A 14,429-nucleotide genomic window follows, 5' to 3' on the forward strand; every position below is an offset into this window, starting at 1 on the left:
ATAACTTGATAACAAGTTATTCATATTCATGGTCAGGTTATGTATGTATAACTTACTACTTTGAAAACATCTCCCTTGCCTCAATCAACGCCACTGAGCTCCGGCATGGCGCTCTGTTCGTGCTAGAACTGCTTTCAGTTGGACTGTCCGACCGTCAACGAGCCGATGACGTCGCCTGACCGTGATTTGCCCGTGAGCGAGGGCCCGCGACCGGCGGTAGCGCACACAACCACGAATTTGAAGCGATGGTCGGTGGGCAATAATCGGGACCTTCCCGGTATGTCTAGACGATACGATTTCAAAGAGATAATGCGCTGACGGGAGCAGCTGTAAATCAGATCAGAGCAATCCATGTCTATGACTTTGACAATACATGTACGGCGACGGTTTCGATTTCAGGTTCTGAGCTCGGCTGACGACAACAGTGTTCCAGAGTCCTCTTCCGAACCCGCAGATGTGGAATGGCCTGACGATCGGCTTCCTTCAGAGCTATGACGGCTTTGCGGCCGGTGGCTGGTGGCATGATCCAAATCTTTTGACAGCAACCGGCGAGGGTGCCGAGATTGAGGAGAAGCGCGCTTGGGAAGGATGGTGGAACGAGCAGGTTGTGCAGCTGGTGCAGCTGAGCATGCAGCAAAAAGATGCCTTGACTGTGCTGCTCACTGGCCGCAGCGAGGCTGGGTTTGCCGACATTATCAAGCGCATCGTCGCCAGCCGGAAGCTGGAATTCGATCTGATTTGCTTGAAGCCGGAAGTCGGCCCTAACAACGAACACTTCCCCAGCACTATTCATTTCAAAGAGGCATTCCTACGGGAGCTGATGCTGACATATTGTCACGCGGATGAGATTCGCGTGTATGAGGACCGTGTCAAGCAGTAGGTATCAGGAGTCACTTGTCAAGTTCGCCACTGACCCTTTACAGCGTCAAAGCATTCCGAGAGTTTTTTGAGAATGCAAACCTGGAGTATTTGTCGGCCGGATCGCCGCGGAAACCGATCAAGTCCGAGGTCGTTCATGTTGTAGAAAAGACCAAGTATCTTGATCCGGTAGTGGAGGTGGCCGAAGTGCAAAAGATGATAAACTCCCACAACAGTCGATACCACGACCCGGCTCTCAACGTGACCAAGTCGCCGTATGGCAGGTTGCAGATCAAGCGCCAGGTCTTCTTCACGGGATACTTGCTTTCCCATGCAGATTCCACCCGCTTGATCTCAACGCTGCTGCCGACGTCCGTCACTGACACCACCGACCTGAAATACATGGCCAATAACGTGATGATCTCTCCCCGACCGGCGACCCAGGCGGTCTTGGACAAGGTCGGCGGCATGGGGAAAAAGCTGCGCTGGCGGGTTACCGGCATCGCCGTGTACGACCGATCCGTTTGGGCGGCGCGAGTCCAGCCTGTGGACGAAACCGAACAAATTTGCACAGTGGATACCACCCCGATCATCGTCCTGGCGGTGCGCAAAGGTGCGCGACCCATTGACGCCTCGCGGATACAAACCTGGCAACCCGTGTCGGAGTCGCAAGCGATCGAATTTGACTCTGTCGTAGGTGAGAAAGTCCTCCTACGCATCGAGGAGGAAAGCCCCGGCGAAGGTGGTGGTTGGTCTGGCAGGCTTACCAACAACCACCGAACCCAAAAACGGCGATTCCATCCCGACACGCCGGGAGAGGACCTAGTAAACCCGGCGCGGGATTCGCGTGATCATCAGGCGAACAATCATCATCCTCAAAACTCTGCGCGGGCTCCATCCCCGAATGATCAGGGACGATATTTCCGTAATAGCAACAACAATGACCACAGCCCTCGTCGCGGTGGAGGCGGCTCAGGCGGCCGTGGCGACGGTCATTCCGGAGGAGGGCGCGGTCGCGGCTCCGGCCCGAGACGTGGGCGTGGCGGTCCTCCCTCTGGGGGTTCGTTTCGTGGTCGCGGACGAGGCGGCGGCGGTGGTCGCGGGTACCGGTTCCTCGATGACCATGCAGGGATGGAGGCTGGGTATGACGAGCGTCCTAACGGCATGAATTATTAATTACCTTTCTTGCTGAATAGCTGCTTGGGCGGCGGTGCTGCGGCGTCTTGGAGTCGAATATGGAGTGGGTTGGCTGGGCTTTTATACACATTTATTACTGGGTCATTGTGGATGGTATGTTGGGGTTTGTATTTCTGCTAACATACTGCTGTATAGATCTGTACGGGTATATTTTTGATCTGTATATTCGGCAAGTGTCAGATGTCAGATGTGTACAGTGCTGCAGCAAAATATATCGGCGTGGAAAATATGGTATTTCGATTTGCATGCCGTCTGTGGATCTACATAAAATCATTTCAAATACCAGTTGAGATTCAGTCTCTGCATGTCGACGTCATATCAGGTCTCAGGAGTTGCTAGTGATTGTACGATGGTCCGCGTCTTACGCACGACACTGGGAGTGAACATCGATCTGCTCATACAACACAAACTACAAACTATCATCACCAGTCCAGATTGTAAACTCCTACTCAATCCAATATAATTCGCGGAGTCAACCAATTCATTAGTCCGCCCATATACGAGATCATAAACAAAATGCGTACATAATAAATAATTATCATCATAGCATTTCGGGCCCATCAATGCGTCATTCCCACCGTCGCCGTCCGCTGATGCAGTCTGCCCAACCAGGAATTCGCCGTAAACCTCCGAATCCGCTTCCCCCAGATCATAAAGATAATAACCGCCAAATTATTCGCCAGCAAGACGGCACCAAAGATACCCGCGATGACGACGGCATATCCATGCTCAAGCACCCAGTCGAGCAAGTAGAGACTCATACCGAACGAGATGGCCTGCTTGCCGAGGTTCATTGCGATAAGCATCTCCGAGGTGTTGGCGTAGTACGAGTCGACGGCGTAGGCCAGCGTGAAGGTGAAGTACCAGTACGAGGCGAACTGGTCCATGGCGACGCCGGCAAAGTAGCCAATCCAGTGGAGGTTGCGCTCAGCGGTGAAACCAAAGACGACGAGGCCGGCGGGGGCGATGAGCATGGGGAAGAGCAGCACACCCAGACGCATTTCCGATTCGCGGATGCCATTGTTTCGTTTCGTGAGGTAGGCGGCGAGACGGTCGGAGGTGGTTGTGAAGGGTAGTGCCAATGCGTAGGCAATCAGCGTGGCGACGGCGATTAGGCCGGAGTTGGTCTCGGACCAGTTGTAGGGTTCCTCCATGATTTTGAGTGGGAAGACGTAGTTGAACGAGAACGCGCCGAGACCAATGTAGATACCTGCGTCTATCAGCGATACACATGGAGGTCATAAAGTGTCAGGGAGAACACACCGTAGGTGGTAATGACCCAGAAGACCGCCGGCACCGGGAAATAGGTGAACGACCGGATCATGGTCATAAAGAAGCTCACATCCGGATCATACTTGCCCATTAACAACAGCGTCTGCAGGAACGACCTGCGTTCCGGAATGGGCGTGACGGTCTCGGTGTGCATGGGTTCCTGCAGCTTCTCATTGTCGCCCATGGTCGAGCCCTCGGGTGAAACCTTGGGAAGCTCCCGCTTGTAGCTCGTCTCCTCAACAAACAGGAACGCAGCGATGAAGAGCGCGCCCGCGACGGCGATCACGACGTAGAAGAACAGGCGCCACGAGTAGCCAGCCGCAAGCATATACCCTGCCCAGAGGGGGGCCACTGAACCAAGGCAGAGGCAGACTAGAGCACCGTTAGCGAAGACCGGAACGGAAAGGATCGATCAACGTACCGGTATAGTAGCCAAGTCGCTTGCCGCGCTCATGCAGGAAAAAGATGTCGTTGACCAACTGCACTGGCAAAGCTTCACAGACCCCGCTGCCGAATCCCTGCATGACTCTGGACACCATCAGGTTATTGTATGAATTGGCTTGAGAGGCACCGATCAAGCCGCCCAGGAACTAGTATCGGTCAGCAACTATAACTCGAAAAGGAAGCCAGGGAAGCGTACAAATGCCATAGAAATCAGCATCACCGGTCGCCGACCGAACTTCAGATACATTGGCACCAAGAAGAAGTTTCCTAGTACGCTGTTAGCATCCATTGCCGTCTAGCAAACTGCGAAATACTCACCAAAACCGAACGCCAGGTTCGGGTACGAGATCAGCGCCGAAGCCCTGGCCTCAGTGACGCCAAATTGCTCCGCATAGATGGCAATGTACACCGACGGGCCGGTGAGGGCGGAGTTGCCGAGGAACGAGTAGAGTGCACAGATGATCAAAATGGCATTCTTCTTCCAATTCGGCCACTACAATCAAATCTCGTTGGCGTTGTCGTCCATGAAGAGAAAAAGCATTGCATGGATTCTGCTTACTTGGAGCGGATCATTCGGATCATCCGACGGCACTGGGTACAATGCCTGCCCATAACCAGTAGGCTCACCTTCCCTGGCGTTCAGATCAACTGTGCCGGGAATATCAAACTCGTGAGCATGGCTAACAAGGACCAATTCGTCAGCGGGACCGTTGCCGATGGCCAAACTGGCGATTGTAGGAAGCTCACCTGCGAGTTGTGTACTTTAGCGCGGCCCGCCCGCGCTCAGCATCAGCTGTACCACCCATGATTGTTCCTCGATGGGGTGCAAAACGCACTTCAGGGATCCAGCAGCGTGGAAATTCTGTAGGATCCGATGCCAGCAGTCGGGTAGAGCACTCTGGGGATCATTGGGCGATCACTCGTTTAAAATACTTTGCTGAGGGCTTAGTAGCACTTAGCCGATAAACGTCGTCAACGATTTCCTACGATCAAGACTCGGTCCCAACGGTGTCGCGCCAAGGCCTAGAAGCCCTTCCTTTTGACGCGATCCGGGTTAAGATCTGCGGGGCTTCTTCGTGGGATGAAAATGATTTCTTGGACGGTACCAAGCTGGGTGAGTTGTGTGGCTTGGGCACTGGGTTTGTTGGCGAACACTGGAGAGCTGTCGCGTTTGGTTCGTCGAAGACTCGTCGAACTCTGGGCCCATGGACCAAGTTAGAGTAGTCAACTGTAAAGCAATCGTTCCAGCTGGACCAAGCGAACGGAGCTATGAAGTAGCTACAGGAACGGTGTCTGTCTAAACTCCGTATGGCAATCCGCACGTCTCCGCGACCAATGGTTACAATCCAGTGTTGGGCAAACTGACATGGGCATTGAAGCCCGTGCTGGCACGGCCTGCTACGAACCCCTGCTTAGTCCAGCATTTTTGCGCACTGTTCACGGTCGACATGCGGCTGCAGCGTCTCTTCCTTCAGCTGTTGACAGATCGTCTTCGATCTTTCTTTCATATGATCGATTCCATGGATCCAAGAATCATAATGTCCACACTGGAGCTTCTGTCCACGCCTTGACTCGCCAATCCGAAATCAAGGGCTTCGGCCCGAGTCATTGGAGTCATTTCCCCGGATTCTCCCAGCCAACAAAGGCTCTTCCAAGCGATCTGGCGGAGAGGAAATCCCCCGAATTCCCCCAAATTCCCCAAATTTCCCCCTCAAATCCCCCAGTTTTGTGGAGAGAGATGGGGCAGGCCCCACATAATCACACTGCCATGTGGTTAGAATTCAATCGCTTATGTAAGATATGACTCAGGTTTTGTTTGACTGCCAAACTATGAGGGCAAGATTAAGCGCCTCTGGACCGTTCTGGGGAAAAACTGGAACGATAGAGCCATAGTCATGTCGTTGGAGAGGGCAGAAATTGAGGGCATAGGTTATTGCCAATGTATCTTGCATGTCCGGCCGATACGAGGGTCAGACGACGCTAGTACAAACCTGGCCAATCAAGCGATGTTTTAACTGCAAAAAGAAAGGTATCGACCACGTTTAATTACCACGCGGGGTATTTGGAGAAATCAAGCTCCGCCATTGGCCAGCGTGCCGACCGCCCAACAAGTCAGCCACCAGTCAACGCGTGGCGCAGAGTGGCCAGGATGTCCCTTTAGCCTGTTACTTTAGGGTTATCGGCTGTTTCATCCATTCGGAAAGGTCAAGCACTTCCAGGAATCTGAGGGTCGGTCAAGGGTGCCTTGTCATTGTTCCTGCTTTCCTGCGCTGTGCGCCCTTTGACAGAATTCCCCTAACCCTTGGGTTACCAGAATTTGGGAAATAAATAAATTAAATAAGTACAATTCTGTTAACGCCGGAGTTGAGGCTGGACGGAGTTGTACTTCAAATGGCAACATGCCCTGATTGTGTTGCAGCGATGGGGTAAATGTCAATGGAACAATCATCTTGTTACTGTTGGTGGGCTTCTCGAAGGATTGAGATAAAAATTAGCATCAGTAGCACAACGATCGATCTGGATCATCGGATCGACATTCAATGTTGGTTAAACTTGGTCTATCCTGAGCGGAAACGCCGGAAAGCCGCACAATTGTATCGCAGCAACAATATCGGGGCCAATCGACGTTCGAGTCAGTGTGACAATGCGAGGAACGCATGGCAGATCTTGAACTTTTTTTCTGAATCAGGGTCCTAAAAGGGTGATTGCACCGTTACAGCTGAAGTTTAAACTCTATTAACCTATTTCCGAGCTCTCATAGTGGCCGCGGATTGCGAGAGAGTCCCTATCTTAGCCTCTCAGGGGTTGCCGTTCCGGCAGTTCCCAATTTCCTGACATTCAACGAAAGTTATGTACATATCTCACAGCCGATCTCTTGCATCAGGTGAGCTGATTGAACGGACGATCTGCAGTCCCAATTATGAAGAGCCTGGTGCCTGATGAGCAAGACAACTCGCGGTCTTGGTTCCGCAATTGGCGGTCTTGACCAGCAACTCAATGGCGGTATGCACACGGACAACGGTATCTGCGATTCAATTTCGTTAACCGACAACTAACAATGCCACCCCCCGTCGACACTGAAGATCGCCCCCGTGACATATGACGACGCGTCACTCAGCAAAAACAGGACCGCATGAGCTACTTCATCTGGGTTCCCGACGCGCTTGAGGACAGACTGGTAGTCGATCAACTTTCCGTCGGTGAGTTCCGTCGCCTTGTCCAGGAGCGGTGTCTGGATCGACCCTCTGAACAACAGTCAGCCATCTGCAGAAGATAAGCTGTCTCGAAGAGATTCAAATCATACGGTGCAACTGCATTGACCCGGATCTTCGGCGCCACCTCCTTCGCCACGGACCTCGTCAGGCCCGCGACAGCGTGTTTGCTCGCCGAGTACGCTGCATGGAGAGCGAACCCTTGCAGACCCTGCACTGACGAGGCATTGACAATGCTGCCCGTTCCCACCGTCTTCGTGATAGCGCGCAGTTGAGCCCGGAGACAGTTCTTCACTCCGTAAACATTGACTTTCATGATCAGGTCAAACTCGTCATCGTCCTGGTCGATGAGTGCACGGATGCCATGGTGTTTCCCAATCGCACCCGCCATATTCGCCGAGCCATCGAGCTTGCCGAACTTGGCCACCGTGGCATCGATCCACGCGTCGACCGCTTCGGCGGACCGCACGTCGAGAACTGTCGTCAGCACATTCTCCGAGTCGTGGCCCAGCTGCGCGAAGGCGTTATCCAGCACCTCCTGGCTGATGTCGGCCAGAGAGAGCTTGGCACCGCGCTCGTGGAGGAATTTGGCGACGCAAAGGCCAATTCCGGCCAAGCCGGTGACAGTGTAGACCTTGTTCTCGAAGTAGTGCCTCTCCATAGTGTTGTCTCGTAGCTTTTGTGTCTGATTGAGGCGAGAAATCACCTCCGTTGCCGATTATCTATAACTACAGCGCTGCAGCCGTTTCCTTCAACTGCGCAGTCCAATTCCAGTCATGAGTCATCATGTTCGTGGCTCAGGTTGATTAGATGTTGAATAATACGACTGAGGGGCATGTTTCAGTGCCCCGCGCGGAGTTGAGTCCGAGGTTCGTGTTGTGATGGAGGGTAGGCGCGGATCATGAGGAGTTCCCATTGGGACAGCTTTTAGCCAGAAATCAGTAACAAACCGCAGGTTTTCCCGCGGGCAGCCCCGATAAGTACCGATCTGCACAACGATGGAGATTGGGTACCGCCTTGGAGCTTATGAACGTTTTGCATGCATAACGCGTAATTTCCTAATCAGGACTAGCACAGACACCACACGCGTGTCAACGCGCGCTTCTCCAACTCAGAAACAGTCCACCGTGGTTTTCACCCTCGGTGCAAAGAGAGCTCCGTTCATGCAAAATTGCCACTACAGCGACTACAATGACGACGACAGTGGACACGACTCAGCTGGACGCATTGCGCTCTGAGCTCAAGCAGTGGGAGAGGAATTTCGCCGCGACTCATGGAGGCCGCAAGGCGAGTCGCGAGGACATCAAGCAAGATGCCGCGATCGGTAGGTCATTTCCTTCTCAGTGGCCCAGCCAGTACTGACTCGAAGTGTAAGCTGCCAAATACAAGTTCTATAATCGACTGCGGGCGCAAGAAGCGAACAAAAATACCACCGAGCAGACTCCATCCAAGCAGAAACGAAAGCGTTCAGGCGACGAAGGACACGTGGAGACACCGCGCAAGGCGTCGAAACGCGTGATCTCGACCCCTAGCAAGGACTTGGATCAACTGCCCCCCGCGCACCCTGCCCGATTGGATCCCTACGACTCGCCAGCGGCAATCCGACAGCTGTGCACGCCAACAGCCCATCGGCAGGTTTCGCCGCCAATGTCACTGAAGTCGGCCCTGGGTCCCACACCACAGCGGGATGGCAAGGTTCTCGGTCTCTTCGATCTGCTGTCTGCTTCCGGCGGCAGCACGGCAACGCCGATGGCCAAGCGCATGGCGACCCTTGAGGCGGATGCCTTGCAGACGCCATCGCGAAAGCGGAAATTGGCGGACATTGCTGAAGAGAATGAAGATGAAGACGCGACCGCAACCCCGCCGTCGTCTGGCAAGTTCTATCTGGACCGGTTGTTCGCAACGCCCAGCACCATGCGGTACGCGTCCTTGGTCGAAAACGAAGAGAACGGGTTCAAGCCTCAACAGCCCGCGCCGGCTGAGACGAATCAACCGGAGTCGGACACCCCTCTGTTCCTCCGCCGGGGAGGCTCCGGCCGCTGCGGGACTGGCGACATTAGCCCCATCACAATGCGGAAACCACCGAAATTCGGCAGCAAGAGCCTTAGCGCGCTGGTCCAGGGATGGCGTGAGATTCAAGAGGAGAAAAAGCAGGAAGAGCAGAAGAAGACTGTGGCGCAGCCAGAGGTAGAGCATCCCGCTCCTGTTCCAGAGAACGACGAGCGGCCGCCAGAACAACCTCAACCTGTGCGGAAGAAGCGCGGCCAGAAACGCACCACCCGGCTCGTCAAGCTGAAACCCATAATCCCGCCGCGCAAGAAAACCTGCACCGCCATTTCCGGCGCCAATGGCGTCGACCATCCCGAAAGCGAGTCCGACGACGAGCTCCTCACAGTAACCCCCTCCAAGCAATCCACCCAACCTCACCTCCTCTTCGACCGCCCCGGCAGCAGCCACAGCAGCGGCAACGAGGACGACAACCACAACGAGAACGATTCTCAACAACCAGACCTCCACTCGTCTACCTCCAAGTTCGGTCAAAAGGTTCGGGCGGCACTCTCGGCGATCAAGAATTCAGCTACGTCAAAGTCTTCTTCAAAAGATGCAAAGAATAAGAAACGTAAAATCAACCCAGAGGCGCATGCAAATTACCGTGCATTGAAGATTCGGAGTCGGAACGAGAAGGGAAAAGGGCAGGGGAGATTTAGACGGTGATTGATTGATTAATTGCATTGCAATTATGCTGCATCTGCTTTCTTGCATTGGGTTTGTTGAGCATGGATAGATTGGGATTGGAATGGGCGTTGGGTTGATTGATGTATCCAATAGATCCGGTTAGGGTTTACTGGCTGATCATATTTCTTTTCACCCAATATACCCATTAGTGGACCATTCAAAAGCAAAAAAAAAGAATAACTACTGTATATTTATCGCCAACGGCAAACTAACTATCCCTGTACAAAGAACTTAGAAAAGTAAAAAGGGGTCATTCATGCATGCATAGATAGTATGCAACTTGAAGCGAAAACACACCCTCTCTAAAACAGCAAATCCTCATTGTTCGAACTTTTACCCCCATCAGTTCCCGACTGTTGCTGTGAGGAAGAAGCACCGAGATTCAATCCGGAGAGACCATTCAGAAGATCAGCGGATGCAGAACCACCGGCCGGAGGAGGAGCGGTGTTTTGGGCTGGCGGGGCGCCATTGCCAAAGACGCCTAGCAGGTCGTCGAGATTATTGCTGCCGGTGGTGGGGGGAGCGGCTGTTGTTGGGCTCGTCGGGGTGCCGCTGCGGACGGGTGTGCCGGCCAGGCCTTCAAGGCCGGAGAAGCCGGACGGCGTGGAGGGGTCTTTCTGTGCGGATGCTGGTGCGGCACCGTCAAAGTCGATGTCGAGGAGGTTCTCGGCATTGGCGGGCGCTTGCGGTGCGGCCTGCCCGGAACCGGCGATGCTGGCGGCAGCGGCGGCGGCAAGGGGGTTTTCGCGTGCGTTCTGAATTTGTTCCCTGCAAGGTTCCGTTAGTCAGATATTTGTCAGGGGGAAAAGGGAAGGATGGGCGCACTCGATGGCAGCGCGCTGCACGGCATCGGCAGCGAATCGACCCTGCCCGACAAACTGCTCCGGCGGCTTGTGGTAAACAGATGCCAGGGTGGACATCTCCTCAAGCAGCTGGTCGAGGAGTTGCGGCGGGAGGGACGGGATCGTCGACGTAATGGGGGGCTTTTGCGAGAGGATCACGTTCTTGGCCGCGTTGCGGTCCGTCGTGTTGGAAAGTAAGCGCCAGTAGACATAGGCGCGGTCTCGGATATCTGGATTGTCGTTCTCCGCGGTGGCCATCTGCAGGACCTTCTGGACCAGGCCTTGCGCTTTGTCGGGGCGTTTTAGGAAGAGTTTGACGACGGCAGTCAAAATCTGCAGTTGGGTCTGGGTGAATTCCTCGTTGAATCCCTCGACAAAGCTGGCCAGGATCTCGCCGGCGTTGCTGATCTTCTCCGCATACTCGCCGACGATCCAAATCAGCGCGGCTCGCGCATTCGGCTCGTCCAGGTCGTCGATGCACTTGCAGAGCGTGGGGATGATGTTCTCGTAGCCTGGGTACTTTCGGAAGATGTCGCGGATGACGACGATCGCCTCCTGGACGACGTAGTTGACCTTGGTGTTGATCAGATCCAGCAGCACGTTGATACAGCGCTCACACGCGCTCTCGATCTTGATCGCCGTCTGTCCAATGGCCCGCACAGCGCGTCGCACAAAGTCCATATCCACCTCCAGGGCATACTCCCGCAGTTCCGCCAACAGCTGGTCCACATTCTTTTCGTCGACAATCCGCACCATGATATCCAGCTTCTGGAATTTGACGTACGGAGGGTCATTATACTTGCAGAAGAACACACGCAGCTCCTTGATGAGGATATCTGGCTGCTTCTGCAGTATTAGGTCAATATTTCTCAGGGCAACGTATTGCACTTCTGGCTTCGATGACACGAGCGTAACTACATCAGTCAGCAACCATACCAACTCCTAAATTCCAGACGAAATTACGTACCCAGCGGGGGCGCCATCTTCCTGAGATACGACGCGGCCAGCTCCGGATTGATAATCTTCATATGTAAAAACACCACCTTAACAGCTGCCAGAACTACGCTGGCGTTGACGTGCTGGAACTGCGGAACAACCCGCTCGCAAATATGCTCCGCCTCCTTGACATCGTCTGTCTTATATTGCGCCAACGCAGTAAGGATCGTGACCCGGCCCCATTCGGTGCACTCGTTCAGAGCCAGCAGCAACTTGCGCAACGTATTGGAATTCATTTCCAATGCTTTCGTCTCCGGCGCCATCTCCTGGATGTCCGCCAGCGCGGTCACGGCATTGGCTACCACAGTCGGGTTCGGATCACCAATCATCTCCTGCAGCATCTCCAGGAACCCGTTCTCCAGACACATGGTTCGGTTGAGGTCGAACAGCTTTGCGACGCAGATCGCGGCGGTCTTGCGCACGTACGGCGACTCATCCCGCAGGGTCTTGCGTAACGGTTCTTCCATATAATCAACCATTTTATCTACCCGGATACAGCCCATCGTTCGAATTGCCAACGCTCGTATCAGCGGATTCGGGTCTTCCGAGTCTTGTACGAAGGTGTTGACGGCGAGGATACAAAGGTCTGGATGTGATTTGGCATAATTCCTGTAAACGTCAGCAACGAAGCAGACAAATAATGAAGCGTCAGCAGTCACATTAAATAGAGATAGACAAGCTTCTTCTGATCGAGGTCATTCGTCGCGATGTTCTTGAGCACGTCCGGGAACAGAGCCGACACATCTTTGCCCAATGTCATCGCCATAATCGTCCGTTGAATTGCCTCTTTCCTGCGCATTGTCAATGTCGGTCCCGTCGAAGAGTATCTAGCAGTCGTCATACCGCTCATATGCAAACTGCGATCTGCCCACTCTCCGTCAGCACCCCCTTATCGAGCGAAGTCTGTAGGCAAAGAAACATACACAAGCCCCGCCCGGAGCTCAAATGTCTCACCCTTCCGGGGCACATTGAAGGCCCCGCGAAGCCGGTTGATCGCCATCGTGTTGCAGGACTGCGCCGAACAGGAGCTGTGAGGTCAAAACTTGAGATTTGCGGTGGGTGGTGGATGGCGGGGAGCACTCCGAGTCCGCCACGGTCCAGCGCAGAGTTTCCGGGCACTATCGAGGTCGTCACTGAGGGGCGATTGCTCGCATTCTCACGCTGCGCAGCACCAGCCTCGTCGAGAAGATTCGTCGTGATATTAGCTGGCGATAAACTGGTGAAGCTGGCCATTGCGGCCTGAGGCATTAACTGATACACTATCGGTTTGTGCCTGAGGCATCAAACATGATGCAGAACGTCGTCGTGCATCCCTCTCACCATCTCCAACTCATTCCAATAGATCACACCTGACTAGAATACAAGATGGTGGGTATATTCATTAATGCATAGATCTAGCTAACATATCCAGGCTAATCTCCCCAATCTACGACGCCTGTTTGTCGAGGCGCGCACCGAAGCAGAGGAGAACGAGTACTCTCGCACTGCGGTCAGTCGCAACCAACTGGAGACGAAGACGGACGGGGAATTGACAGGACTAGTTCTATAATCTCGTGCTCTTCATCTCCTCAGTCGCCGTGTTTAGCGTGATCGCGCAGCGCATGAGTGGGAAGTCCCAGAAATGACGACGTAATCTATGCTCATCATAATCACGGACATCCGTATTATCCCTACTCCGACTCATCGTCCTCGTCTTCCAAAAAGGCGAGCGCTTGGCGCCCTCGGGCTGTCCTCCGTCTTTTCCCGTCGTCTGCCTCGCCAGCACCCCAGCGACTGGCTCCTTCCTTGACGGCTTCAAGATCCGCCTGTAGTTCTCTCTCCTCCCGGATCTTTTTTGCCTTCTCGAGCGAATAGCGACCCTTCATTCCGGCATCCTCCAGCATTTGCTTCAGGTGCTTGATCTTCGCTTTCGGCGTGTCGTATGGCGCCAATTCGCGATGCCACATCTTGCGGATTCCGCATTTGACAAGCCAGCCCTGCAACCGTTTGATTTCTGCCTGATCAGGGTCCATATCTTCCGTTGCCGCAGTTTTTGCTTTTCGCTTGCCTTTCTTCGATGCGGGCTCAGCGCTCTTTTGCCGTTTCTTTGGCTTTGGCGCCTCATCTTTTAGTACGGACATTTCGCTATCAGATTCGTCAACGCCCTCCGATGGCTCCTTTTTGGTATCTGTGGGCGATTCCGCCGATGATTCTGCTTCCGCGTGATCGCTAAGATCGGATGAATGGACCCTCTCCGAATCAGGCGGTTCAGATGACTTTCTTCGCTTCTTCGGTTTTGGCAGATCTGCGGGAGGCTCTCGCTTGGTAGGTTTCTTCGCCTTCAAGTCTTCTTCTTTTGCAGGTTCGGTTTCAGGCTGGGCCTTTGGCTCTGGCTTTCGCTCGGGTTCGGGCTCGGGCTGGGACTCTTCATCCTGCTTGGCTTCTTGAATCTCCTGTAGGCCGACAACTTAGAGTCCGTGATAATAATTGCCGCGTACAATAGAAAAAACATACCACTTCGTCTCGAATAATCCGATCACTCTCTGCCTTCCATCGCTCATGCCCCTTGAAAAACCCTTCCTCCAACCCCAATGCCTTCTCCGTAGCTGCCCGCACGCGCTTCACAGTCAAGTCCTCAAGGTTCCCCGAGCGAAACACCTTAGCGACGGTATCGCGGAGAGCGCGCTCCAGTTGCGCGTCCGACGGCGGACCGCCGCGTTGATTCTCAGACTCCGAATCTTCTGAATCGGAGACAGAGAGTCGTGGCGGCATCACGTAGGGCAGCCAGAGAATGAATACTGTACGGTGTTGTTTGCGGTAGTTGATTCAAAGATCTTGAGCAAAGGCGCGTCACGTCACGTCGTGTTTTGGGCCTTATCGGACGGAAATGGCT

General features: G+C 53.9%; 6 protein-coding genes across 6 annotated transcripts; 2 read left to right on the forward strand and 4 right to left on the reverse strand.

Annotated features, from left to right (window-relative positions):
- Positions 1 to 165: 165 nt before the first annotated feature.
- Positions 166 to 2,034, forward strand: VTN49DRAFT_5961 (uncharacterized protein; the record flags this gene model as incomplete). Its single annotated transcript, XM_069414076.1, has 4 exons — positions 166 to 277; positions 328 to 375; positions 426 to 876; positions 924 to 2,034. 4 exons carry the CDS (start codon positions 166 to 168, stop codon positions 2,032 to 2,034), a joined length of 1,722 nt encoding a protein of 573 aa, XP_069265359.1.
- Positions 2,035 to 2,615: 581 nt separating this feature from the next.
- Positions 2,616 to 4,577, reverse strand: VTN49DRAFT_5962 (uncharacterized protein; the record flags this gene model as incomplete). Its single annotated transcript, XM_069414077.1, has 7 exons — positions 2,616 to 3,265; positions 3,319 to 3,699; positions 3,749 to 3,917; positions 3,968 to 4,038; positions 4,090 to 4,264; positions 4,331 to 4,451; positions 4,519 to 4,577. The coding sequence occupies 7 exons, from the start codon at positions 4,575 to 4,577 to the stop codon at positions 2,616 to 2,618; spliced, it is 1,626 nt and encodes a 541-aa protein (XP_069265360.1).
- A 2,246-nt stretch (positions 4,578 to 6,823) lies between these two features.
- VTN49DRAFT_5963 (uncharacterized protein) lies at positions 6,824 to 7,644 on the reverse strand (the record flags this gene model as incomplete). The annotated part of the gene is made up of 2 exons (XM_069414078.1): positions 6,824 to 7,016; positions 7,076 to 7,644. 2 exons carry the CDS (start codon positions 7,642 to 7,644, stop codon positions 6,824 to 6,826), a joined length of 762 nt encoding a protein of 253 aa, XP_069265361.1.
- Positions 7,645 to 8,174: 530 nt separating this feature from the next.
- VTN49DRAFT_5964 (uncharacterized protein) lies at positions 8,175 to 9,698 on the forward strand (the record flags this gene model as incomplete). The annotated part of the gene is made up of 2 exons (XM_069414079.1): positions 8,175 to 8,307; positions 8,359 to 9,698. 2 exons carry the CDS (start codon positions 8,175 to 8,177, stop codon positions 9,696 to 9,698), a joined length of 1,473 nt encoding a protein of 490 aa, XP_069265362.1.
- A 323-nt stretch (positions 9,699 to 10,021) lies between these two features.
- VTN49DRAFT_5965 (uncharacterized protein) lies at positions 10,022 to 12,557 on the reverse strand (the record flags this gene model as incomplete). The annotated part of the gene is made up of 6 exons (XM_069414080.1): positions 10,022 to 10,487; positions 10,545 to 11,475; positions 11,529 to 12,166; positions 12,217 to 12,348; positions 12,401 to 12,421; positions 12,481 to 12,557. The coding sequence occupies 6 exons, from the start codon at positions 12,555 to 12,557 to the stop codon at positions 10,022 to 10,024; spliced, it is 2,265 nt and encodes a 754-aa protein (XP_069265363.1).
- Positions 12,558 to 13,227: 670 nt separating this feature from the next.
- On the reverse strand, positions 13,228 to 14,308 carry VTN49DRAFT_5966 (uncharacterized protein; the record flags this gene model as incomplete). Its single annotated transcript, XM_069414081.1, has 2 exons — positions 13,228 to 13,989; positions 14,051 to 14,308. The coding sequence occupies 2 exons, from the start codon at positions 14,306 to 14,308 to the stop codon at positions 13,228 to 13,230; spliced, it is 1,020 nt and encodes a 339-aa protein (XP_069265364.1).
- Positions 14,309 to 14,429: the final 121 nt, after the last annotated feature.

Source organism: Thermomyces lanuginosus (genome assembly GCF_041956635.1).
Source record: "Thermomyces lanuginosus strain ATCC 200065 unplaced genomic scaffold VTN49scaffold_40, whole genome shotgun sequence".
Taxonomy (NCBI): Eukaryota; Fungi; Ascomycota; class Eurotiomycetes; order Eurotiales; family Trichocomaceae; genus Thermomyces; species Thermomyces lanuginosus.